Source organism: Phyllobates terribilis, unplaced genomic scaffold (genome assembly GCF_046119375.1).
Source record: "Phyllobates terribilis strain yellow unplaced genomic scaffold, ASM4611937v1 Scaffold_12__6_contigs__length_324123572, whole genome shotgun sequence".
Taxonomy (NCBI): Eukaryota; Metazoa; Chordata; class Amphibia; order Anura; family Dendrobatidae; genus Phyllobates; species Phyllobates terribilis.
In genome coordinates, this window is record NW_027362772.1 from 230,975,674 (window position 1) to 231,003,340 (window position 27,667).

A 27,667-nucleotide genomic window follows, 5' to 3' on the forward strand; every position below is an offset into this window, starting at 1 on the left:
TTTTAATTCTTCTGTCCTGTGATGTGATGATAACAAAGGGTCTGTCACCCGCCACTGTACCTATGCAGGGTGCAGAGGTGGAGCCACCTATCCGCCCTGGTGTCTGGGGGGCACCTTAGCCCCGTTTACACATAGGATATCAGTATTGTTGTGGAAACCCTGGCCCTGGTAGAGCTAATTTGGGGCGAAACACGAGGGGTCTCCAGATCTGTCATCGTTGGTCATATTAGGAGACAAGACCATACACATCCGTATCGGCCAGCGCACCAGACCTGTCTGACCCTAAACAAAGGGCACAGGGGTTTATTGTCTTCACAGAAAAGTGGAAATTACCAAAAAAAAAAAAAATGCCATCTAAGGGCCATGTTTTATATTTTGCATTGCTGTCCTGGAGCTTCAGGTTACACACTTATAAACTGTATTTCCCTGACAGGAAGCCAAGCACTTGAAAACAACCTCTAAATAATAGCAGATTTGAATGTTGAATACATGTATCTTAGCTAGGCTACAGTATGTGATTAATACACAAAGTAAATTTTAAAAAAAACCTTATAATGACACAAAACTTTTTTATGTTGAAAATGGAAACCACAATAATGAGCTGATTCCACGTGCAGCAAGTCACTATAGCGCTGCACTACCGGTATCCGACCAGCATGTGGCGCTCACGCGGAATGAACGCCTCCTAATCTGCGTCCCGACGTCAGACCGCGGACCGGAAGTGCGTAGCCGGCTTCCTCTTTGCCTCCACCAAGATGGCCGGCAGGGGGCTGGTAGTGGAAGGCAGAGCGAGTGTCCTGAGTTTCGTGCTCGGGGTGTCGGTCATCTCGCTGCCGTACATCACCAGCAGGTACACGGAGCCGGGGCAGACCCTGCTGGGCAGCGCTCCGGGGAGGATAACGCTCGCCGTGTTTGTAGCAGTGGTGAACGGCGTTCTGCTGCTCCTCTACCGGGCTCATCTCTACCAGGTACAGCGTGGGCACGGGGGACGGTGCTGGGGGCTGCCTCCTCACCTGGGACTGAAAGGGTTAAACGTGCTATGACAACTACTCTGGGTAGAGTCAGTCCTAACTGCACAGTGATTCCTGCTCCTGACACCGAGGAGGGTTTTGGTTAATATTTTTACTTGTGTGTATATAATATATATATTTAATAATATAATATTTACATATTTTTATTTGTGTATATGTATATATTTTTTATTATTTCATATTTATATATTGTGTATCTAGATTTTTTTTAATTCATTAATATATGTTTTATTCTTATATTTTATATTTATGCTGATTTATATATTATATCTTCACACTTTTATATATCTATATATTATATATATTTTTACATTTTTGTTAAATTTAGACATCCCCTTTTAGGGCATCTTAGGTTGAGGGTCCCCTCCTCATAAACCCCTTCATTTAGCCTAAATTACTTGCAGACCTATTGGGAGTGTGAACATCACATCAGCTCATAAAATACATTCTAAATTTTCACTTCCCTCCTTGAAAACTGGGGGTCTGACCTCTAGGACCCCTTAAGCCTCCAGGTGCCAGATCGTAGTACCCTGCCACCCTGGGCACATACTACGCCACTGCGTTCAGTGGCCAATGTAAACCGTGCTTGGAGCCGCCAGCGCTCCGCTATAGACTGGCACAGGATCAGATCTCACACTCATCTGTAACATTGCCAGGTAGCAGGACATTGTGGGAGCTCTTATAGGCTGGGACGTAACTTGAAGCTCATGGGCCCCAATGCAAATCTCCAACGGGGCCCCCAATTATTGCGAGTCTTTACTATAATTGTTCTTTTCATATAGGCCGAATGGACTTTTTTGGACTCCTTTGCTCCAGGGCCTCCGGTGCTATTGCAACTCCTGCACCTATTGTAGTTAAGCCCCTACTTATAGGTATACATTTTGCAGACTTAGGCCTGGACCCCCATTATTTCCAGTGTGAGACCTCCACAGCAGGAGCGTTCTCCAGTCTATGACGTCGCAAATAGATCATAGGGCAATCAGGACCACCCCTTTAAGTGCAGCTTACATCATGTTCTGCAGGGAGGAAGAGGTTAACAGATTGAAGGAGATTTCTTCTAAGAGGATTGCAGAGATCAGACTAAAGGAAGCTGACAGCAGTGGGAGGATCGAGTGGTTGTCACTAATGATCAGGTATCGTGTAACGTCGCCTCTGCCATCTGTTGTCTGTGCCCGCAGGTCGCCATCAGAGCCGCCTTCTTGGGCTTTGCGTTTGGCTGTGGCTTGTTAATAGGCATCGCTCAGTCACCATGGAGGCACTTCGGGTGGTAAGTGTCTGTATGTCCACAAATCGGTCATGTGGCTCATTTATGATCTTTCCTTTGAAGTTACAGGTCCAAGCCCGAGGCTGCACCACTGAGAGCTGCAGAAAATGAATTGTAAACCAGCAGTGAGCACAGGCAGTATCCGTGCGCTTGCACACACAGGCCGGGCAGCTTTCGCCATAAGGGCGCAGTCAGACGGCCGTATAAATCAGACCTCTATGCTCGGACTGGCTGGCCGCTCTACCCTCCCGAATACGCCAGCTGCATAGAAATATATGAATCCATAACGCTTGGGTTGGGTGAGCCGCCAGCCTGTCCGAGCATAGCGGTCTGATTTATACGGCCGTCTGACTCTACCCTAGCAGTGAGCACTGGCCATTACCCAAGATGCAAATACAGGGGGTGTAACAGTGCACCCAGCTCATGGCCACGTCATGGTTGCACTGAAGCCCCCTCATTTGTACACGGAATAAAAGTTATTTTCACAAGCAGTAACTAGTACAGTGCTAGAATGACATCTATAGGGATGATGCCCCCTATATCACAGTATAGTTAGTCTGGAAGGCATTTTGGGGGTGACGGACTCCCTTTAAAATCCACATATCAGGTCAATTTATATGCGGACAATTTTTGCAATGTGCAGATGAGATTTTTCAAATCTTAATACCTTAACCAGTACTGTATTATGCTGCGGGTTTCCTGTATGCAAATCTGCACCATGTGCGCTTAGGCTTATAAACCTGCCATTGATGACTTGCAGATGGTGCACATCTGATTTTGTCTCTCTCTTCCAGGTACATCTGCTCGCTCTCATTTTTCCACTACTCAGAATATTTAATTACTGCGATGAACAATCCTAAAAGCCTTTCTCTGGACTCATTCCTGCTGAACCACAGTGTGGAGTACACCATGGCCGCCATCTCCTCCTGGTTGGAGTTCACTATAGAGAAAACCATTTATCCAGGTGTGTGTTCATGGCCAAACCTGTGACTCTTCAGCCGTGTGTCCCTCTTTTGTAGCTAAACTAGTTGACTTCTATTGAGCATGTCTAGTCGGCATGTAACCGTATGTGTGCAAATTGCGGTCATGCTGCCGACACCAGAGAATCCCGATAGCGCACACAGCGCGCGTCACATAGTGATGGCAGACTTGTACTGCTAGTCTGAACAATGCCTTTAACCCCTTCACCACCTTGCGATTTTGCATTTCCGTTTTTTGCTCCTCTTCTTCCCAGAGCCATAACTTTTTTTATTTTTTCCGTCAATATGGCCGTGTGAGGGCTTGTTTTTTGCAGGAGGAGTTTTACTTTTGAACGACCCCATTGGTTTCACTATATCGTGTACTGGAAAACAGGAAAAAAAAATTCCAAGTGCGGTGAAATTGCAGAAAAAGTGCAATTTCATAATACAGATCAACTGTTATGTGCCGAAAAAGATACGGGCTCAGCGCCAGAGCATGCACCAAATGCCGAGACACAACTTATGGTGTACCTATATGTCATAGGTTTTGAAGGTGACATATCCAGATTGTGCTGCGGCCATCAGTCCGGAGGTTTGGCGGTTTTCTCTCTTGTGACAGCATTATCCTGTTTTGCAGAGCTGAAGCAGATCACATGGCTGAGCGTCATTGGGCTGTTCATGGTTCTCTTCGGCGAGTCTTTGAGGAAATCTGCGATGCTGACAGCCGGTTCCAATTTCAATCACATTGTTCAAAATGAGAAATCGGAAACGCACACCCTGGTGACCAGTGGCGTCTACTCCTTGTTCAGACACCCGTCCTATGTGGGCTGGTTCTACTGGAGCATTGGGACTCAGGTAGAAACTTTCTTGCTACCCCCAAATGTGTTACCCTCCCTCTTTTGCCTCTGAACTATGCTGGGGGGGGAACAGTTCATAAGAAGTCCAGGCACATGGTGACCATACACAGAGCTGCAAATGTCAGTGTCCATGCATTACACAAACTGCTTATTGACTTCTATGGGGACTGTGAAATGCTTTCTCTCCCGAGCAGCTGCCACATTTCAGTTCCCTGCTCCTAGCTCTTCCTTACCAGCTGTCATCTTCTGCTGTTCTTGCCGTCGCTCCGGTCGTTTCTGCTGGTTGTGACCTGCCACATCGCTCCAGTGTTTGCTGAGCGAGCCTGAGATCACTTCTCAATGTAAGTCAATGAGAGCCAGGACAAGGGTCTCATAGACTTGCACTGATAGTATGTGACCGTTATCTCTGACTTCCGGTCATTCAGGAGTTGCAGTCACAAGATGGCAGAACGGGAACGGAGCAGCACTGGGAAGAGCAGAAGACTTCAGCTGGTAAGTGTATTAATTTTAATATTGGGGGAAGAGAACGTGCGTTAGTGATGCCACTCAGTCAAATAAAATAAAAAATGCTGGAGTGGTTTTTTAATTGCTCGTGATTCCATTATAATTAGGGATTTTTTCTAACAAAAATATATTGTTTAATATTAACTCTCTGTTCTCACAACTACAAGTCCCAGCATCCGCTCCTCCTGACTGCAGGAACCTCTCAATTAGATTTTGAATAATTAAAATACAGTCTAAGGCTGTATGCACACGATGCGTTTTTTATGCGTTTCCGCAGCTGCGGAAAAGCTGCGGAAACGCATTAAAAACGCATGGTAGAAGGGCAGCAATGTTCCCCAATGGAAATCCGCATATGCTGTTCCCATGCTGCGGATTTTTCCGCAGCGTTTATGCTGCGCTCAAAAATCCGCAGCATGTCCATTAATTTTGCGGAAACTCGGCGTTTTCGCCGCCATTAACTTGCATTAGAACACACCAATTCCGCAAGACTGCATTTGTACTTGCGTTATTGGCGCGTTCTAATGTGCGGATGGTACCCGGTTGTGGAGGAGAGGAGAGTCTCATCCACACCCAGGTACCATTAAAAAAATCTGTAAAAAAAAGAATAAAATAAAAAATAAATGTATGCTTACCTTCTGTCGGCCCGCGCAGCGCTCCTGCTTGGTTCCCGGCACTTTGCAGTGAGTTGAAGGACCTGCGCTGACGTCAGAGTCATGTGACTGGTCACGTGACGCTGACGTCGGCAGGTCTTTCAATTCCATGTTGCCGGCAAGGGAGAACGGAGTGAGCGGGACAGCGCGTGCCATCGGAGGGTAAAGTATACATTTATTTTTACCATTCTTTCGGTCACACTATATAAATCCATGCCGGTTGCATGGATTTATATAGTGTGACCTAGTTGTCAAGCACTTTCCAGGTGATGCTAAAATCGCTTTGAAAGCGCTTGTCAATCCGCATGCAGAAACGCATGTGAATCCGCATGTATTCCTCAGGAAAAACGCATGTACAATCCGCATGCGTTTTTCTGCCAGGGAGATGCAGAAATTTTCTGCTTCATTTCTGCATCGTGTGCACATACCCTTACTAATGCCTGAGAAAAAGACGTTCCGTCTAAATATCTCCACATCCTGTAATTAAAGCTAATACAGGAAATCTTTGTAACATGTAGAGATCAATTCCAGCAAATGGGAGCAATAATGCTTATTCAATTATTACAAAGTTATATATTCTTTTACAGTGTTTTGAATAAAGCTTGTAGGTGCAGGTTATACCCTACTACCCTAGGGTCAAGAATAAATAAATTCTATAATGCCGCTTCCTAGGGACAAAAAATGTATTTTAATGAAATACTGCTTTTATATACAAGTACTATAATACTGCTCCTATGTACAAGAATATAACTACTATAATACTGCCCCTGTGTACAAGAATATAACTACTATAATACTGCCCCTATGTACAAGAATATAACTACTATAATACTGCCCCTATGTACAAGAATATAACTACTATAATACTGCCCCCTATGTACAAGAATATAACTACTATAATACTGCTCCTATGTACAAGAATATAACTACTATAATACTGCCCCTATGTACAAGAATATAACTACTATAATACTGCCCCTATGTACAAGAATATAACTACTATAATACTGCCCCTATGTACAAGAATATAACTACTATAATACTGCCCCTATGTACAAGAATATAACTACTATAATACCGCCCCTATGTACAAGAATATAACTACTATAATACCGCCCCTATGTACAAGAATATAACTACTATAATACCGCCCCCTATATACAAGAATATAACTACTATAATACTGCCCCCTATATACAAGAATATAACTACTATAATACTGCTCCCTATGTACAAGAATATAACTACTATAATACCGCCCCTATGTACAAGAATATAACTACTATAATACTGCCCCCTATATACAAGAATATAACTACTATAATACTGCCCCTATGTACAAGAATATAACTACTATAATACTGCCCCCTATATACAAGAATATAACTACTATAATACTGCCCCCTATATACAAGAATATAACTACTATAATACTGCCCCTATGTACAAGAATATAACTACTATAATACTGCCCCTATATACAAGAATATAACTATTATAATACTGCCCTCTATGCACAAGAATATAACTACTATAATACTGCTCCTATGTACAAGAATATAACTACTATAATAGTGCTCCTATGTACAAGAATATAACTACTATAATACTGCCCCCTATATACAAGAATATAACTACTATAATACTGCCCCCTATATACAAGAATATAACTACTATAATACTGCCCCCTATATACAAGAATATAACTACTATAATACTGCCCCCTATATACAAGAATATAACTACTATAATACTGCCCCTATGTACAAGAATATAACTACTATAATACTGCCCCCTATATACAAGAATATAACTACTATAATACTGCCCCCTATATACAAGAATATAACTACTATAATACTGCCCCCTATATACAAGAATATAACTACTATAATACTGCCCCCTATATACAAGAATATAACTACTATAATACTGCCCCCTATATACAAGAATATAACTACTATAATACTGCCCCCATATGACCAGTACAGCATTACCCATATGTCTCTTGTGTGTCTACAGGTTCTGCTCTGTAATCCCGTCTGTCTGATTGGATACACTCTGGCTTCCTGGAGGTTTTTCCGTGAACGGGTTGAGGAGGAGGAATTCTCGCTGATCCACTTCTTTGGGCAAGAATATGTAGAATATAAAAGGAATGTTCCCACGGGCTTACCATTCATAAGCGGAGTTAAGGTGGAGCCATAAGATGGCGCTGCAGCTCTAAGTGCCGCACTTCCTGTACGGAGGACTGACCTGCCTGCTCCGCTGCCAGCACACGAGGCGGAGAACCAGTAGAGACCGATTTTACAATCTTTCTTTAAATGAAGAGGATTCATTAAGGGCTATGAAGAATCAGTCCACACGAGCGGATAGACTTTATTTTTTTTTGTTCGCACTTTAATCTTTACCAGCTCAGTGGTCCTTTCTGGAATCCTATATCACAATACAGGGGGTAAAAAAAAACTTTTTTTTTTTTAAATTATATAACATTTTTTATATAAATATATTTAATGGACGTTGATCCGCACAGAAGAGGCTGCTTCTTTCTAGACCAGTCACATGGATGTTACACACGCTGGCTGCAGTGACGTGTGGACACAACACGGCAAACAAAGCACAGAAGATGATGGCTGCCCCATAGCATCCTGTGCACTGCCTGTAGAAATCTTCCAGATCTGAGGCATTTGTAGGCCGGGTGTAACCATTCCCTAAGGGGAAGCAGTCTGGGGAAATACAGATTATGTTGGCTATAGATGGGGGAGCATGATGGGAACTTGGAATTGGTATTGAAAAGGGTACTCCCAACACTAGGATAGTAAACAACATTATGGACCCCCAATAAGTTTAGGAACGATGAAGTCAGTCGCTTGCCTGGCCATCTACTGCTTCATCCAAGTGGGAATATTGTGGTCACAGCTGGAGGTTCTTAATTATCGCTTAGATATGCCATCAGTTTGGGATCAGGGAACCGATAGTGGTGCATCGTCTATCTAAGCTTTTCTGTCACTACAGAGGGAGTCTTTTACTTGAACGGGGCCATAGTGCATAGGGTGGCACCCTGCAGTGGAGAAGCAGTTAAACTAGTGCACGGTTCTCACCATTATTTGGGGTCCCAAAAGTTGGACCACCACTAATCAATGTGCGATATGCGATTGCTTCCTAAGGTGGAAAAATATTAAGATTTGAGAGTCCTTAGTGGTTGATACTTTTTAATGGCTAACTGAAAAGATGGTAACTAATTGCAAGCTTTTGAGACTACTAGGGTCTCTTCATCAGACATGGAATGATTCTATGCCTGATGAAGAGACCCTAGTTTGTCTCAAAAGTTTGCAATTTGTTACCATCTTTTCAGTTAGCCATTAAAAGGTAACAAATTGCAAGCTTTTGAGACTACTAGGGTCTCTTCATCAGGCATAGAATCATTCCATGCCTGATGAAGACACCTGAATAGATTCTATGCCTGACGAAGAGGCCTGAGTAGTCTGGAAAGCTTGCAATTTGTTACCTTTTTAATGGCTAACTGAAAAGATGGTATCAACCACTGAGGACTCTCAAATCTTAATATTTTTTTATCTACTGGCTAACACGGTACAAAGATATATATCCTTCCCAAGGTGGGAAATCCTTTTTTTTCTGTTGTAGCTCATTAAGAGTGGGTGCATTAAGTCCCTCACTGGTCAGTGTAAGTTAAAAGGATTTCCTAACGATGTGTTAGCACGAAGGCTACATTCACACCTTCATGTGACATGTCCTAGCGCTCTCCATTTCTTTCTCAACAGCACACGGACACAGTTCCAGTGATCCATAAATCAGCTTTAAAAACTGGTCGGAGAGACTGGAGCGGGTCCTATTCTCATCCGTTTTCCGGATCAGACTCTGCTATTAACAACTATGGGTCTTCTCATGAGACTAGGAAGACAGAGTTTGTACTTTACATTTCCAGCTGCGTTTCATCCGTTTTTATCTGATCCGTTGTGAAGAGTCAATGGATAAATAAAGTTCAGACAGTCCATGATCCATTTCTCTCAGATAGTTACACTCATGGATGTGTGAATATAGCCTTGATATCTTGGGAATATCCGTTTTAAAGGGACACTCCAGTGAAAGGGTAATTGTCCAAAATATAGGGGAATGTGGTTTAATTCAGCCCTGTTTTTTCGGTAAAAAGTTCTGGCTGCTAAAAGCTTACAACGCAATTGCGCTAGTATTGATGAGACGTGTGGGAATACAGCATTGGAGACTTCCTCCGTAGACTGTACTGACGTCTACTGATACCATAGTGAAGGGAGAGGGGCCGACACTGAATTACCACCCAAGTCCAGTCCACCTTGTGCATCTGACGCTGCCCAGAGGCCCCGTAGTCCGCCCAGCGCTGCTCCTCATCTCTGGCTCTGGCATGGCTTCCTCCACATTCAGTGCTAAACAGTATTAGACAGAGCTGGCAACAGTTACTGATACTTGGTGTTTAGGAGAAGGTGCTGTACTGGCATTGGGGTCTTCTGATGTTGTTGGTAATACTAATGGTCTTTCCGATTGAGTATGGTTTTATCCTACTCAAGAAGCGATCATGTGCATTGCCAGAACGTCCCCCCGTAGTGATTGCAACCTGGCATAACCATTCATTGTATGAGGGTATCGAGACCAAAGACCTACAAGTTACACGTCAGTGACATCCGCAGGGTGTGATGTAGAATTTGACCTTTTTTATGGTGTTTTGTTCCAATACAGATGATATAAGTATTATAAGCAGGGGACTGGATCATCAGGCTGAGACAGCGCTAAACTACTGACTGAATTATATTCTAAGGCCGCTCGTTGTAATATGGATACTAAAATGTGCCATGTACCAGCGGCAGCAGAGTGTCCACATGATGGACATATGCGGGGGCAGTGTGTAAGACTACTGAATAGACTCATTTATGATGAGCCCAGCTCCAAGTGTCCCAGACTGTGCTCTTGTAATAGGAGACATGCCTTTGGAGATGGGCACGGCCTTCATGGGTGACGTCCGATGTGATTCCCAGGCAGCTGCTGTCTTGGTAATACAGGTACTGTCTTGGAGTGGGCCTCCTGTCTTGGAGATCCCAGAGGGAGCTGCCTGTCCGATATAAGATGGCTTATTGTGGCGAGTTGTCCCATCAGTGTGGCAGATGCTCTCTGAAGTAATGGGATACTCTAGAGTTGGTGCAAATCGATTTGCAGGACCCAGTGTAGGGACCACGTCCGTGATCTCTAGCTTAGGAACCGCTTCCGACCTCCCGTCATCCCCGGGCCTTAGGGGATGTCACATGTGAAGACCTGTGGAGGAGATTCTCAGGGCTCCCACCCAGCGGGCGCAGACTGCTGACACGGCCGATGGAGCGGGTCCTATTTAATCTATTCGCACCAACTCCTAACACTCTGCCTTACAAGTGGGTGACTACTCCATAGGTGTAACAGCACTACGGCCTGGTGTACCTGTCACCCCTCACTATACAGGCCACGCTTGTTGAGATTTCAGTATTATGCAGATTATACGTTTCTAACTAATGAGTCACATAGAAGTTGGGGGGAGCTACTCGTATAATAAAGGGCAAAAATACCAATACACTGTAATGGTGCGGGGTTACTATGTTTTACACCTTCACAAGGCAAATGATGGTAAAGGATCAGAGCGCTCTGAACACCGCTCCATCTGTGACGCCACTTTGTGATTTTAAACATTTGCCTTGGACATTTCTCCTTTTAAAGTCAGTTTTTAACATTTCAAAGAAATCCTATTTCATATAAAGTTCAGTTATTTCGTAACTTTTTTGCACGACGTTTGAGGTTCTGTTTTTCCTTCTCCATTCACATCATTTTTTTTTTTTTTTGTTCAAGAAACTGTTTGTTCCACCAGGAAACAGACTTCAGTCTAGCGCCACCTGGCTGTCAGACAAGTGACTTACTGCTGAGCTCCATGAGGCATCTTTCAGACGGTCGGTTTTCACATGGATCACTGACCCGTTCTAGCCCATGGGGCTGTTCATAACAAGGCTGTTATGTTTTGGAAACAGTGATCTGCAAAAAAAACCCAGAAATATCCATTTTGGGTCGAAGTTATGAATCAAACTTTTCCAATGTAAAAATCACGGACAGCACACTGATGGTATCTTAATTTTTCACTGATTCAGATTTTTTTTAATTTTTTTTGCATACAACAAAAACTGATAAAGCAATGAGGGTAAAAGTGAACACAAGGACCAAACTGCTGCAAATCGGATCCAGCACACTGATGGAAATTGGGCTGTTTTCATGCAAGAGAAAACAACTGATGCCTAAAGGTGGTCATAAGCACCAAACTACTGTCAATACATAGATGACCTCCAGTATGGCCGCCCGTTCCCTGCGCGAATTCTCCAGCCCCGTAGCCTCGCCTGTGTATTCCGGCAGACAATCAGATATCAATACTTTTCATGGGACCTTGGAGGGACTGTAATTTGCTGCTTATGTATATTTTTGTTTTAGTTTTTTTCTAAAAAAAAAAAAAAAAAAAAAGTTTAGTTTTGAACCCTCGGCCCTGTATCTCCCACCTGTGATTATACAGCAGAAGATGACTTTAGTTTGTTTTTATATACCTGTATATTCTGGGCGACACTCTGCATGTGTAAATAGTGACCCATTCTACCCACCGTGAAATAAAGAATTATATCGCTTTACACATTTATATTCCAAGTCGTTTATTTACTTGCCTTTCCAGGTTCTGCCCCAGCAAACACTGCAAATCATGTCCTACCGTCAATTACTGGGATGTTAGGAGCAGCACAGAGTATTTCAGAGAACAAGAGGGAGGCAGTGATCTGTCCACTCATTGACTGCCTTAGAAGAGGCTCGGCCGTGAGATATTTGGCTACAAAGATAAGAACCGCACAGACTGGTCCTCCATTCTTCGGCTCTGGCAGAATCCGTTTTTTTTTTTTCATGATTTTGGAATAAATTCTGCTGAAAAACCGCTGCAAATACAGCGAATAAATGTCCCATTCCTTAAAACAACACAGAAAAATCAGCACCGGAAGCACTAAAGACATGTCTGCCCATTACAATAATCAGGAAGAGTATTCGAATCGTTTTAAATTGGATTTTGGAGCAGAAACCGCTTCAAAATTGTCAAAAAACTTGTGTGTGAATATAACATGTCGGAATGTTCACACTGAGCTTTTTTTTTTATGTGCATCTTGGTGCTGTTTCTTTCCACGTGGAAAAAGGAGCAACATTAATTCCTCAGGCGTTTCTGCTCGAAATAACGCTTCAAATTTGACGACAGAATCAACAGAAGCAGGAAAAAAATGCCCCATTCACACAAACTATATTCTGCTAACAAACATATTTTTAAGCCTTGTTTTACATGATTTTTCTGGCTGAAAAATACAATTTAAAAAAATGTATCAACATTTTGAACCGAAATCCACATTAAAAAAAACACTTGGGTCATGTTCAGTATTGTACCTCAGTATTTGTAATCCAAAACCAGGAGAGGGTGATAAATACAGAAGTGGTGATTTGTTTCTATTATACTTTTCCTCTGATTGTTCCACTCCTGGTTTTGGCTTACAAATACTGATGTAAAATACTGACCAAATACTGAATGTGTGAACATGGCCTATTTGTCAGTTTTTTACCTCAGTATTTGTAAATCAAAACCAGGGGAGGAAAAGTATAATAGAAACGAGTCACCACTTCTGTATTTATCACCCACTAGAGGTTTCAGCTTACAAATACTGAGGTAAAAAACTTGCCGAATACTGCACATGTGCACATTGCCTAAAATGTTAAATCCCCATCATGGCTTTCAGAGCGTCCTGCTAAAATAACCAGTCTGAGTCTTCACCAGCATCTCATGAATAAAGGTAAGTGCCCTTTAAGCAATTCCCTTTTATTCTACATTAATGTACCAAAATGCAGTAACCCAGTCCTTAATATCTGTAATATACATAGACAGCAAATCCTATGAAGAGGCAGTGTAACAGAAATATGGGAACGATTCCTTTTAACTGGATTTAACAGAGGTGGCGGATTATCAAGCATGTTGGATTGTCAGATGATTATAGCAAAATATATAAAATTACCTTGCAAGAGTGAAGTATGGTCTGAAGTAAAACGCCAACATACAGTAAACTACAACTCCCAGCATGCCATGGTTGTAGAGCATTTGTGGGTTAGACGGGGCCGCAATTTTGCAAGATTGGAGACCACTTTAATATCCGGAGCGGCCTATTCAGTCCTCTATACTTTACACTTCTGCATAAGTGGTGAACTATCAGCGGATTAAAGGAAATGTTGTACTCCCCTTTTAGTTGAAAGGTTACAATGATCAGGATCCCTTTAACAGTGAAATTCCTTTTTTCAGGCATTTAATAAACCAGAAATTGTCCGGCATAGAACTGCATGATCATCCTGAACTAGAAGATGTATCAGGGATACCAAAGACAAGACCATTTTATTTATTTATTTATTTTACTCTCTTATATTAATTCCACAGCACTTTACAGACATTATCGTCGCTGTCCCCATGGGGGCTCACAATAAAGATTCCCTATCAGTATGTCTTTGGAGTGTGGGAGGAAACCGGACAACCCGGAGGAAACTTACACAAATATGAGAACATACAAACTCCTTGCAGATGTTGTCCTTAGTGGGATTTGAACCCAGGACCCCAGCGCTGCAAGGCTGCAGTGCTAACCACAGAGCCACCATGCTGCCCTATACATAAATAGGAGAGTGCCGAAGCAAAAAACAACGATCACATGGCCATGATATGAAAAGCGTATATAGACTTTATTTAAACATTTATTTGCATACAGAAAAATAGAGCAGAATGTCAGGAAGACAAATGGGTACCAAATCTTCATACAATTAATAAAAGCATGAATAAAAACAAGCAGGTAACACATAAGATGCAGGTGTCATGTCTCACCACTAATTTCCTCGCTATTATCAAGTATTAAGAGACCATAGCAAATATATGAAGAGGGACACCCCGAGGAAAATCAATATATATTATAAATAGCCATATCCCAAGGTGAACATTACATATCCTTATGGTCTCACATAGTCAGCAGTTTAAACATAATTACCTAGGTGGGAGGCTGAGAACCCGCACGATACGTGCTTCCCCGACGCGCATTTCGGCGCTGTTGCCTTTCTCAAGGGGACTTGAGAAAGGCAACAGCGCCGAAACGCGCGTCGGGGAAGCACGTATCGTGCGGGTTCTCAGCCTCCCTCCTAGGTAATTATGTTTAAACTGCTGACTATGTGAGACCATAAGGATATGTAATGTTCACCTTGGGATATGGCTATTTATAATATATATTGATTTTCCTCGGGGTGTCCCTCTTCATATATTTGCTATGGTCTCTTAATACTTGATAATAGCGAGGAAATTAGTGGTGAGACATGACACCTGCATCTTATGTGTTACCTGCTTGTTTTTATTCATGCTTTTATTAATTGTATGAAGATTTGGTACCCATTTGTCTTCCTGACATTCTGCTCTATTTTTCTGTATGCAAATAAATGTTTAAATAAAGTCTATATACGCTTTTCATATCATGGCCATGTGATCGTTGTTTTTTGCTTCGGCACTCTCCTTTTTATAGTTTTTTCAACGATTGGCCACAGATATATATGTCCAATGAGTGGGTTGCATCATGGATGGTTTATGTTTACCTTTCTTGATATATGTATCTATAGCGTGCAACTCTAAACTCTGCTCTAATTCACATTTTTGTGCCCTATACATAGTACAGTGCTAACCACTGAGCCACCGTGCTGGTCTGTATGTCATATACTGCTAAATGACCGTCCAATAATCCAGAATATTGGAAAATATGGGACATGAATGCTGCAATAAATCACATTTTCTATAACTACACATGTCCTGGCTATGATAAACATAAAGCGTTGCGTGCTATTTCTGCATCAGCCGGGAGTCGGGGTACTGAGATCTCATTGTGGGACTAGATTTTGACATATAAAGTCAAACTCATTTGCGATTTTTCTTTTTTTAAAGGTATGTTATAGATATTGCAAATAGCTGCTGGTCAGTAGTCCACATCCTGAGACCCCCCATAGATCGCACAAAATACCACTCTGATGTGCAAAGCTGTTGCAGACCAGACACAGTGGTCTACAGGCTCTACAGTAAGTCTGCAGAGCAGTATTTTGTGCAATCGCCGGGGGTCTCAGGACCCCATACTGGTCAGCTATTTGCAGCATATATCTATTGCAACATTTTAGTGCAATATGAGGTGTTTTTGCACTAAAAAGTGGCAAAAAAAAAAGTTAAAGTGTAACTGTCTTTATGATAGATATTGCACTAAAATGTTGCAAAATTTGTGCCAAAAATTTAGACATACAGAAAATCACTCCGGGAGGGACTGGAGCACATTTGTGTAAAAAAAAAAAAAAAAAAAAATTGATGAATCAGCCGAAAACATCTGTAAACCCTAAACCCCACGCACATTGGAGAACATAAAAAAAATAGACTTTAAAAAAAAGCGCAAATGAAAAGCGGGAAAAATGCCGAAAACGAGATTACAAAGGTGAGAATGCAGTAATGAATCGGGCCCTTAGTGCTCTGAGTGGAGAGCTGCGACGTCCCTTTGACTATCCAATGACTAGGTGACATTACAGGGGCCATACACACATTTATGGTCACTATGTGGCCTGGCATTTACCCTCACGTACTTAACCCTTTCCAGTTTGGAGCGCTCGGCTTCAGCCTATAGTATTCTTTACTTTTTACCGACGCGTCATCGCTCATTTTCAGCTCCGTTGGTTTTTCATGTTGCTCTTCTGAACAAACTGAAAAGTCGTTCCTAGGAGGAAAAACGTCAATTACTAATATATTCAGAGAGTTCATTGTGCAACATAGAGACAATGATGGGACTCCCTGTACACATGAGGCGGGTGCACGTGTACAGGACGCGTCCAAATAACGAGATTGCTATTCTGTCTGGAGAGGTGATCAGCGTCACATTCCAGTCTCATCCTGCGATTCGCGGGAAGGATTTAATGGACTCGTTGGAGAGAAGCCATATCTGGTATCTGCTTGTCTGACTTATTCCATTTTTAAGGTCTTTCCCCACACAATGCACTGAAGACGCAGTAACCCTATTTCTTAGGCCAAGCAGCTTTAGTTAAAACATGAGACACCAACAAGAGACAAAAACCCCAGCATCAAAAACACAATAAAAAAGCAATGAAAAGTGCAATGAAAAAGCCGCACGTATCCTAATATCACTAACAGGTGCAGAAAATTTCCAAAATCAAAAACTCCCTAAGTGCTAATCGTGGGAACAATATGTGCATTGAGTATCTGCAGCAGATTTTTCGGCACCTGTTGGCAGGAAAAGCGCTACGTTGCATACAATAAGTTTTTGGCGCGTTTCACTGCGTTTTTGGTGGATGAAACATGCTGCAAACACGCTGAAAGAGTTAAAAAAACGCTTGCATGGTTAAAATCCGTAAGGAAAAAATAAGCGGCGTGCGCATGAGATTTCAGAAATGTCATTTGTTTTGTACTGAAAACTGCAGCATTTTTTAGACACAGAAAAAAACGCTGCAAAAACGCAACGTGTGAGCAAGCCCTTAGCCTAAGATGCTCTTGGCGGACCCCAATCTGCGACTGTAGGAGAAATACATTGCTTTCTGATCCCTGACTCTGCAATTGCTGGTAGGTTGGCTATTACTGTGTAATATGTACCTGCTGTGTGATTCCATCCATGCAGAATCCTCAAATATTTTCTCTGACACTTCATCCCTCTGCTCTTTGGGCACCTTCAGCCTAAATGGAATAAATCACAGATATCAAATATTGAGGAAGCCAACAAGCCCCCTGCCTCGTCCACCCCTCAGAGCCTGCAGCTAATGCCTCATCATCTGTTACACACGGGGGTCTTCTATTGTAGGAACCTGTGCTGGCGGTCCATGGTGGAGCAGATACCCAAGCTTCTAAGTTGTGCAGCTAAACGTTTTTTTATAACATATCCATCAGGCATGATATTAAAGTCGGGCTGGGTTCACACATGCTTATTTATGGACCGCCATACCCGGACTGACCGTGGGTCTCCCGGCCCAAACTTACAGTCTCTGCAAGTTCAGGTTTGGAGACCTGCAGTCAGTCGGGGTATGGCGGTCCGTATACGGACTGTGAAATACACCCGTCTGAACCCGGCATTAGGCTCTGTGTAAATTGCGCCACTCTTGTGTTAAGACATAGCCATACAGTGCCCGCAGGGACAGTGTAAAAAAAAACATATAGCACAAAGCAGACTTTTTTTTTTCCCCACAAGATCAGTGGAAGGCTCAGATTATTATCCTGTTATGACACTGTACTCATACCTGGGCTCCAGTCGCTCTTTAACCTTGGCAATGGATCGTACGTACGGGGCAATCTGCTTGGCGATTGTGGTTAAGTAGCTGTTTTCTTGTTTCAGTTGCTGGAGGTCGTGCAGTTGAGCTGTAGTTACAGGGAAACCATTGGTTAATGTCAAAACAATTTGGGAATACAGTATGCACTCGTCTTTTTCAGGAGGATTCTCGCCTGAGAAAGCGCTAACTAAAAGCTCCCAAAAAATGAACATATGCATTGCTATATAAAAATGACTTGCTGTGCATATGTTCACTCTTTTAACCGCTTCAGGTTTCCAAAGATGCCAAGCGGATAAAAGAAGCATTGTTCAGGCGTTTTCCGCTATGAAGATGCTCTACACTTTACAATAGAAGTCAATTGAAAGGCTCAAAAGATGCCCAGGCATCTTTTTGAGCATTTTGCTTCAAAATCCACTAGCGGTTTGCTTATTGATGAATGGAGTATGAAAAAAGTTTACAAAATGTCCAAAAAATGCTAAAAAAAATTGAAAAGTGCTCCAGAAATGAATTAAAAAGATGCTCCAGGAAAAAGAAAATGCGGGTGTTTTCTGAAGAGTCTTCATCTTTAAAAACACAGTGGGTTCACCCGCCTGAAAAAAGAATGTAGTGTGCATATACCCATAAGGCATTATTCACATATGGTGGTCAGGTCAAATTTTTGCTGCAATTCTTCCAAAATTGCAATGTGACTACAACATGTGCATAAAAAACAACAACAAGGGAAGCCATCTTACCTTCATAAATTTCCTGCTCATTTACAACTCTCTGATATGTTTCCTCCCATATCTAGAATAAAGAAAATCCAGAAATACTACATATGTATGAGAAATATCTTGTCTGAACTACAGCACTTTAGGGCCATTTTATGGCTCTGGACCCAGCCCATTTCTGTACATTTCCAGGAGCGGCTTCCAGCTGACCGCCTGGTTGGCTTCAATGTAAAAACAATATGATCTTCATGTGTCTCTGACCATAACTTCAATGTAAAAAAAAGTTGCAAATCTGAGGTTGCATCTCACCTAAGGTTTAGATCCTAAACTTCTACTCCACTATCATGAAGCTCGGATAAGTGGAGATGACGGTGGACTCACCTCTTCAAATGCCGCCCTCATAATTTCTACTGATGAGTATTCGGAGGCAATCTGAACATCCACCTGCATAGATTTCTGGATGATATCACTCATTGTGTCGGTCTTAATAAGGGAATGGTGCTTGGTGAGGTCTCGGTGAAGTTCCTGGACCTGGTCTTTTAGGTTCTGGATCTCCAGCTGGATGGTCTGAAAGCAAAATGATGTGGTGGTCTACAATTACTATTTTTTTCTCACACCTTTTTTGCTTTAGTAAGTGTCTGCTACAACACTTGACATGAATGCTTTAACAGGACTACTACGACTGAGGCCGAGTTCTCACCACGTTCTCCTCCCCACTTGGCACTCCATCAAATGAATACATTTACCCTCTCATCGCACACCAAAACGTGATCACGGGGGTGTCAATTGAATATTATGGCAAACATGTGTCTGGGCTTCACATAGGAGTTCATTATTTTCTCCATATCCAGCAATACCAAAGTATTATACTACACATCAATCAAACGATTGAAAATTCTAGGGGAAAGGTATAAAATCTGTTTTGTAAAATTATGAAAAAATATATATTTAAAAAAAAATAAAAGTTCAAATCAAATTTTCCCATTTTTCAGAACATTATATGGTAAAATGAAAGGCAGCAACCAAAATGACCACTCGACCAAAGAGAAACAAGCCTTTATATGGAAACAGAAAAAAAAGTTATGGTTCTTAGAAGAAAATGAGCAAAAGAACTAGAAATATAAAATTTGAAATTGGCCAAGTTGGGAAAGGATTAAGTCAAAGCTAAGTATGATGGCAGTATGGAAGTCAAATATCACTACTATACGGACCCATCACCTACCCTGTACATGTCTTCGAAATTCCGGCAATGTTTCGTAAATGGGTTGTCCTCTCCTTCTGCTAGTAGGACCTTGGTGCTGATATAGCGATGCATGGTAGGTTTACGAACAATAGTCCCAGTGATGGACATTTTGTCGCAGGAGGAGGTACATCCAGGCATTATTAAAGCATTGGAGCACTGACTGCTGGAAATCCTAATAATAAGATAGGGTACAAAGTACTACAGGTACACTATGAAATAAACTTTAGAGATCATACAAATTTAGGCCTCATTCAGACATCCGTTCTCCTCAGAAGAAAAACGGACCGATTATTTTGATCAGAGTTTGATCCGAGTGTCATCCGTTTATCTTGTACGTGGAGAAATAAAGAAAAAAAAAAGCTTCTCCACCTTCTCCATTCTGACAGTCTATAAAAATCGGACCGCACTCAGATGTTATCTGGGTGCGGTCCGATTTTTTTCATGGACCCATTGACTTGCATTGCTGAACTTGAGCCGACCCTCGGGTCAAAATAGGACATGTCTCCGCGATTTTCCAAAGACAACTCAGTCCGTGAAAAATTTGCACAGCCCCATGGACTATCGCAGGTACGAGTGCTATCCATGAAAACCATGAATAGCACTCATACGCGAAAATCGGATGTCTGAATGAGCCCATATAGAAACGTTATAACATTTGGTGGAACGTCATGAACCACAATAGCAACAAATCATACAATGTACATTGACTGGGGAGGTGACACAGACAAGTGGTCACTAGACATATATTATTCCTTACAGAGATGCAAGTATCTCCATGTGCACCTACTTAGAAGGATAAGTTCAAGCTGAGGGACCCAATGAACAATCTGTACCAGGGTCCTGAAGGCAGAAAGTGGCACCCAGACATATCAAACCACAGAAATTCACGGTAAAACCATGAGCGATGTTGGCCAAGTGGTTCTTATCTGCTTGGCAAATAGTATTATTTATATGGGAACTCTTAAGTCATGTTTCAATTTTGCAAAAACGCAGCAATTTTGCAATAATTTTTGAAAGTTCTGCCCTCCTTTGTCATAAAAGAGCCATTAGGCCCCAGGAACTGGCTGCAACCTTTGCACCCCCCTATAGCTACGTCAATGCACCTAGTAATGGGAACAACCACATCCAACATATCAAGTGTTAACCCATTAAAAACCCAATTACCTGAATCGGTTGGTTGATGTCAGGTGTGCTAAGCAATGTCCTATATGGTGTAAATCCAGCCCCGGTGTTGGAGTACCAGAAGCAGACAATGTGTCCTCTTTAAGCTTCCACCTTCCATCTGAGCTACATGAAGAAGTTTGAGCTTTATGTGACAGTCGCCTGCCTAAATATATATATAGACGGTGCTAAAGATTTGAGCTCTAAGAGTTCCCTGAAATTCTGATAAAAATAGTGCTGGCCAGACCATGTGCTCACAAGTTTCTCTGTAACCCCGGCATGCCACTAATCACCCAGGTGCAAACACTGCCTGGAACGCGCGAGCACGCTGTAGATAAAAGAAATGCTGCTGGTCATCTGCCAGAAGCAAAAAAAAAAAAAGTAAGATGGAAAATTATTTATCAATTAACTTGAAAATTTTTGCGGTATATAATTTAGATTGTTTTGCATAGATATCTGAATATAGACAACTATTAGACGCTTATAAACAACTACTGTGATACTGTGCAAGAATATAACTACTATAATATTGCTCCTATGTACAAGAATATAACTACTATAACACTGCTCCTATGTACAAGAATATAACTACTATAATACTGCCTCTATGTACAAGAATATAACTACTATAATACTGCCCCTATGTACAAGAATATAACTACTATAATACTGCTCCTATGTACAAGAATATAACTACCATAATACTGCTCCTATGTACAAGAATATCACTACTATAATACTGCCCCCTATGTACAAGAATATAACTACCATAATACTGCCACTATGTACAAGTATATAATTACTATAATACTGCTCCTATGTACAAGAATATAACTACTATAATACTGCTCCTATGTACAAGTATATAACTACTATAATACTGCCTCCTATGTACAAGAATATAACTACTATAATACTGCTCCTCTGTACAAGAATATAACTACTATAATACTGCTCCTATATACAAGAATATAACTACTATAATACTGCTCCTATGTACAAGTATATAACTACTATAATACTGCCCCTATGTACAAGAATACAACTACTATAATACTGCCTCTATGTACAAGAATATAACTACTATAATACTGCCCCCTATGTACAAGAGCATATAACTACCATAATACTGTTACATGTGATGTTGGAGTTCCTGCTTAAAGCAGAAGATATAGCCTCACAGTCAGTGCACTGATTACAGTTTAAACTTGTATTTCATGTCCATTATTCCAGGAAACACCAGTTCACGCAGTGCTCAACCTTGGCATAACCAGGCCACCTGCTTGTCACTAATCCGTTCAGCTGGTTCCAGACTTTGTGAAAAGAACAAGATGAGCCAATGGCCCAGTGGCAAAAATAGGAATCACAAGGTGGAGAATATTCACAGCAGAGAAACTTTTTAGGTGACCAAAAAAAAATAGTGATTTAAATTTTATGTTAGTAAACGTGAACATTTGTAAAGGGCACTTCCACCTTTAGGCCATGTTCACACATGCGGAAGATTTCCAAGACAAATTCTCAACTTATCCGAATTGGATTGGGCTGCGGATCTCACCCTACTCCATTACTAAGCATAAGGGAAGAGACAGACGGCTGTATAACTCAGACGAGGATCGCAACGCAATGCTTGGCTGGCCGTCGGCTCTCCAGACCCAAGCATGACAGCATGTAATTCTATGCAGCTGTCACACTCAGGTCGGGATAGCCGCCGGCCAGTCTTAGTATTGCATTGCGATCCTCGTCCGGGTTTTATGGCCGTTTGACTCTTCCCTTAAATAGGGTGAAATCTGCAATGAAAATCTGCACAGGAATGAGTATGCGGCAGATTTGAAATCCGCAGCATACTTTCATTCTTGTGTGGGATTAGGTTGACAAATACATATGTATTTGTATTATCTTACAGTTATAATCAAAGTTATTCTACCACTATTGTGAATTTGGTTTATTACCAAAATGTCTTCTGTTTGCAATAAACCAATCAAACAAGAACAATTTAAATAGCTCAGCACACCTAATATAGATAGAAGTTTCTCCAAATTCGGCACAAAATGCCACTTTTACTGACTACTGCAGGCTCAGTATTCATCCCTTTATTGACAGTTGTCTTTTGGGGAATCTGTTCTGTGAAGCAATTAAACAAAACTGGAACTTATCGGGTTTATGGATCAGCAATATATCCGGAGGAGAAAGAAAGAAATATATGCTGAAAAGAACACCTTGACTACAGTGAAACATGGTGGTTGCTCAGTGATGCCTACAGTGAAGCATGGTGGTAGCTCAGCAATGCCTACAGTTAAATATAGTGATGGTTCTGTGATGCTCTGGAGCTGCTTTGCTTACTCTGGCGCTAGAAATCTGCAATGTGTGGAGGGCAAGATAAATTTAATCACATATCAGGAAATCTGAGCAATGGAAACGTCAAGCCTTCTGTTTGGAAGCTGAAGCTTGGGTGTCATTGAACCATACAGGACCACTTCTGCTATGAGCCAAGATGAGTATTTCGCCTCAGGTGGTGGTCTGAGGTATCTCTCTCATTTTGCCAGCCATCAGGACTGAGATTCATCTGGTTCTTTGCCTTCTGCATTCAATTGTAAATGCATCTTTTAGACATGAATACAATTATAGATATGAGTGTCGGCACTGTAGGGGCAGCGGAGCGCTTATTAGTTTCCTTCCCCCAATGTGCAGTGGAGTGATGATGTCACTTCATCATGCTACTGACCTTACTACAATGCCATAGAGGTGGCTATCATGAAGGGGAAGGTAAGGGCTCAATAGCAGATCCAAAGAATCAAATGACATTTACTGTATGAAAGAGCACAGTACAGAAAGGGGGCACAATATAAAGAGGGAGCAGCGTGGGGAAGACAGTGACAGTGTGAGAGCACAGTATAGAGAGTAGGCACAGTATAGAAAGGGGACAGCAACGGGAGGGACATAGAATCCACTAGGGGCAGCATGGAGGTGGGGTAGTGTGAGGTCACAGTATAAAGAGGGGGCAGCATAGGACGGATATTGTAAGGGCACAATGTAGGGAGGCAGCAAAGTGTGGGGGACAGTGTGAGTGTGCAATATAGAAAAGGGGCAGTGTGGAAGGGACACTGAAGATGGCGACAAAGTGGAGGGGGCAGTATAGACATAGGGACAGTGTGGGTGGAACAGTAGAGAGGGGATAGTGTGAAGTTGGGACAGTGTGGACGTTACAGTTCATAGTAGTAGACTGTGGTATTAGTAGTTCACAAAGGAGGACAGTGTGGTGGTTATAGTTCATAAATGAGAAAGGTGTGACGGTATAATTCCTTTGAGAAAAGTTGGGAGGAAGATGTAGCAGTAATAGTTTTTAAAGATGGACAGTGTGGCAGTTAGAGTTCATAAGGTGGAATGGTGTAGCATCATAGTTCATAACGGGACATTGTGCCAGTGTTGGGTATTCGTGTACTGATGTTAATGCTGGTGATGTATTCATGTACTGATAGTGACTCTGGGGCTGTATTCATGTATTGATGGTTGTTCTAGTGCTTTATTCATTTACTGATGGTGGTTCTGGTGCTATATTCATGTACTGATGATGGTTCTGGTGCTGTATTCATGTAGTAATAAGGGTCCTGGTGATTTATTCATGCAATGACGGTGGTTCTAATGCTGTATTTGTCCGTTACATGTCCTGAACACAGTGCTGCAGTATATACTATAAGTGATCAGATGATAGCAGATTGAAACAAATGATAAATAATAACAAATGAATACGATAAAACACAAAAGTTGTGTTTATTCACTGCTGGCTTATATTGCACTCTGGAAAGGGGCACCATTTCAATTTTCTCCCAGGCAGCAGAAAAGCTAGAATAGGCCCTGCTGCTAACAGGATAATAATCCAAAGCATACCTTGAGTCCAGCAAGGCTTGGCTTCAGACGAAGACCTGGAAGACTCTGGAGTGGCCATTACAGCAAACCCAAGATTATAGTCATTATAATAAGATTATAAATATAATTAAATAATTATTTGTGACCTGGAGGCCATTGCCCATGAGAAACTGGCTCAGATTCCTCAGAAACTATCCCAGAAGCTGTTGTCTGGCTATGCATCTTGTTTGCAGCAGGTCATAACAGCCAAAGGGAGTGGATAATTTTGGGACTACAGTAATGAGTAAAAGTGGATTTGTGCTGAATTTGGAGAAACTACTTGCTATAGTAGTTGGGTTGATCTATTGATATTTTTCTTGTTTCACTGGTTTAAGTTTGTACATTTTGCTAATTATCCAAATTTACAATGGGAGATAGGATCATTCTGATTGCAAATGTAGCTATGAAGATCCAGAATTTTTCCCTGCACATTGTGCCTATTGGTGATGAGAATATTTATTAACTAGAAGCACTTACAGACATCCATTTCCATGTCCCGGGGCTCCACATGTGCTGCTCACGCTGCCAGCACGCCGAAGGTTGAACATTAGCAGCGGCTCCAGACAACGAGCAAACTCGGCCGTATAATCTGTATTGATCTGCAATTCACACCAGGAGACATTTATTGGAATTTACAGCAACATGTAAGAAAAAGATCTGCAACTTTCTAATGTGTTATATTTCCTAGTTACAAGATCACTGCTTGCCGTCAGTGACTGGAAATATTTAATTTATTTATGTATTTATTTTTGTACAGCCAAAGGCGGAAAATACTACACACAGCAGAGGGTTTGCTTTAATTGTATATGGTCTGAACCTACCTTGCTGCTCTGCGATGGCCGCAAACGATGTGGAAGCTTTACAATTTTCTGCAGACGTTCCATTAGTTGCTGTGAAGATGTATATTAGATAAGTGTGTGAAAGCCTGATTGATGTATATATATACTGCACGGTGTTGAGCAGTGTATATATACATATATACACTGCTCAAAAATATACTGTATATACAGTTATATGAAAAAGTTTGGGCACCCCTATTAATCTTAAGCTTAATGTTTTATAAAAATTGGTGTTTTTGCAACAGCTATTTCAGTTTGATATATGTAATAACTGTTGGACACAGTAATGTTTCTGCCTTGAAATGAGGCTTATTGTACTAACAGAAAATGTGCAATCTGCATTCAAACAAAACTTGACAGGTGCATAAGTATGGGCACCTCACCAGAAAAGTGACATTAAGATTTAGTAGATCCTCCTTTTGCAAAAATAACAGCCTCTAGTCGCTTCCTGGAGCTTTTAATGAATCATAGAATCATAGAATGGTAGAGTTGGAAGGGACCTCCTGGGTCATCTGGTCCAACCCCCTGCTCAAAGCAGGATTCACTAGATCATCTCAGACAGATGTCTGTCCAGCCTCTGTTTGAAGACGTCCATTGAAGGGGAACTCACCACCTCTCGTGGCAGCCTGTTCCACTCATTAATCACCCTAACTGTCAAAAAGTTTTTTCTAATATCTAATCTGTGTCTCCTCCCATTTAGTTTCATCCCATTGCTTCTAGTCTTTCCTTGTGCAAATGAGAATAAAGATGATCCTTCTACAATGTGACAGCCCTTGACATATTTGTAGACAGCTATTAAGTCTCCTCTCAGTCTTCTTTTTTGCAAGCTAAACATTCCCAAATCCTGCAACCGTTCCTCATAGGACATGGTTTGCAGACCAGTCACCATTCTGGTCGCTCTTCTCTGAACTTGCTCCAGTTTGTCTATGTCTTTTTTAAAATGTGGTGCCCAAAACTGTACACAGTATTCCAGATGAGGTCTGACCAAAGAGGAGTAAAGACCGATAATGACTTCACGTGATCTAGACTGTATGCTTCTGTTAATACATCCCAGAATTGTATTTGCCTTTTTTGCTGCTGCATCACACTGTTGACTCATGTTCAGTCTATGATCTATTAGTATACCTAAGTCTTTTTCTGGATGATTTCCTGGATCCTGGATGAAGGTATTTTTGACCATTCCTCTTTACAAAACAATTCCAGTTCAGTTAAGTTTGATGGTCACCGAGCATGGACAGCCCTCTTCAAATGATCCCACAGATGTTCAATAATATTCAGGTCTGGGGACTGGGATGGCCATTCCAGAACATTGTAATTGTTCCTCTGCATGAATGCCTGAGTAGATTTGGAGCGGTGTTTTGGATCATTGTCTTGCTGAAAGATCCATCCCCTGCGTAACTTCAACTTTATCACTGAATCTTGAACATTATTGTCAAGAATCTGCTGATACTGAGTGGAATCCATGCGTCCCTCAACTTTAACAAGATTCCCGGTGCCGGCATTGGCCACACAGCCCCAAAGCATGATTGAACCTCCACCAAATTTTACTGTGGGTAGCAAGTGTTTTTCTTGGAATGCTGTGCTTTTTTGCCGCCATGCATAACGCCTTTTTGTATGACCAAACAACTCAATCTTGGTTTCATCAGTCCACAGGACCTTCTTCCAAAAAAAAATTGGCTTCTCCAAATGTGCTTTTGCATACCTCAGCCGACTCTGTTTGTGGCGTGCTTGCAGAAACGGCTTCTTTCGCATCACTCTCCCATACAGCTTCTCCTTGTGCAAAGTGCGTTGTATAGTTGACCGATGCACAGTGACACCATCTGCAGCAAGTTGATGCTGCAGCTCTCTGGAGGTGGTCTGAGGATTGTCCTTGACTGATCTCACCATTCTTCTTCTCTGCCTTTCTGATGTTTTTCTTGGCCTGCCACTTCTGGCCTTAACAAGAACTGTCCCTGTGTTCTTCCATTTCCTTACTATGTTCCTCACAGTGGAAACTGACAGGTTAAATCTCTGAGACAGCTTTTTGTATCCTTCCCCTGAACAACTATGTTGAATAATCTTTGTTTTCAGATCATTTGACAGTTGTTTTGAGGAGCCCATGATGCCACTCTTCAGAGGAGATTCAAACAGGAGAACAACTTGCAAGTGGCCACTTT

General features: G+C 41.7%; 2 protein-coding genes across 2 annotated transcripts in view; one reads left to right on the forward strand and one right to left on the reverse strand.

Moving 5' to 3' along the window:
* Positions 1–718: 718 nt before the first annotated feature.
* ICMT (isoprenylcysteine carboxyl methyltransferase) lies at positions 719–11,950 on the forward strand. Its single transcript, XM_073656698.1, has 5 exons — positions 719–968; positions 2,210–2,298; positions 3,090–3,259; positions 3,892–4,109; positions 7,288–11,950. The coding sequence occupies exons 1-5, from the start codon at positions 756–758 to the stop codon at positions 7,468–7,470; spliced, it is 873 nt and encodes a 290-aa protein (XP_073512799.1). The 5' UTR covers positions 719–755; the 3' UTR covers positions 7,471–11,950.
* Positions 11,951–14,449: 2,499 nt separating this feature from the next.
* The window catches only part of RNF207 (ring finger protein 207), a 73,345-nt gene continuing 60,127 nt past the window's right edge, over positions 14,450–27,667 (reverse strand). The window contains exons 11-18 of the mRNA XM_073657867.1: positions 25,494–25,562; positions 25,150–25,271; positions 19,588–19,780; positions 18,747–18,932; positions 18,390–18,441; positions 17,626–17,743; positions 16,988–17,068; positions 14,450–16,100 (exon numbers count right to left, since the gene is read on the reverse strand). Coding sequence (XP_073513968.1) covers positions 15,962–16,100; positions 16,988–17,068; positions 17,626–17,743; positions 18,390–18,441; positions 18,747–18,932; positions 19,588–19,780; positions 25,150–25,271; positions 25,494–25,562 — 960 coding nt within the window. The 3' untranslated portion in view covers positions 14,450–15,961. The remainder of the gene's footprint in view (positions 16,101–16,987; positions 17,069–17,625; positions 17,744–18,389; positions 18,442–18,746; positions 18,933–19,587; positions 19,781–25,149; positions 25,272–25,493; positions 25,563–27,667) is intronic.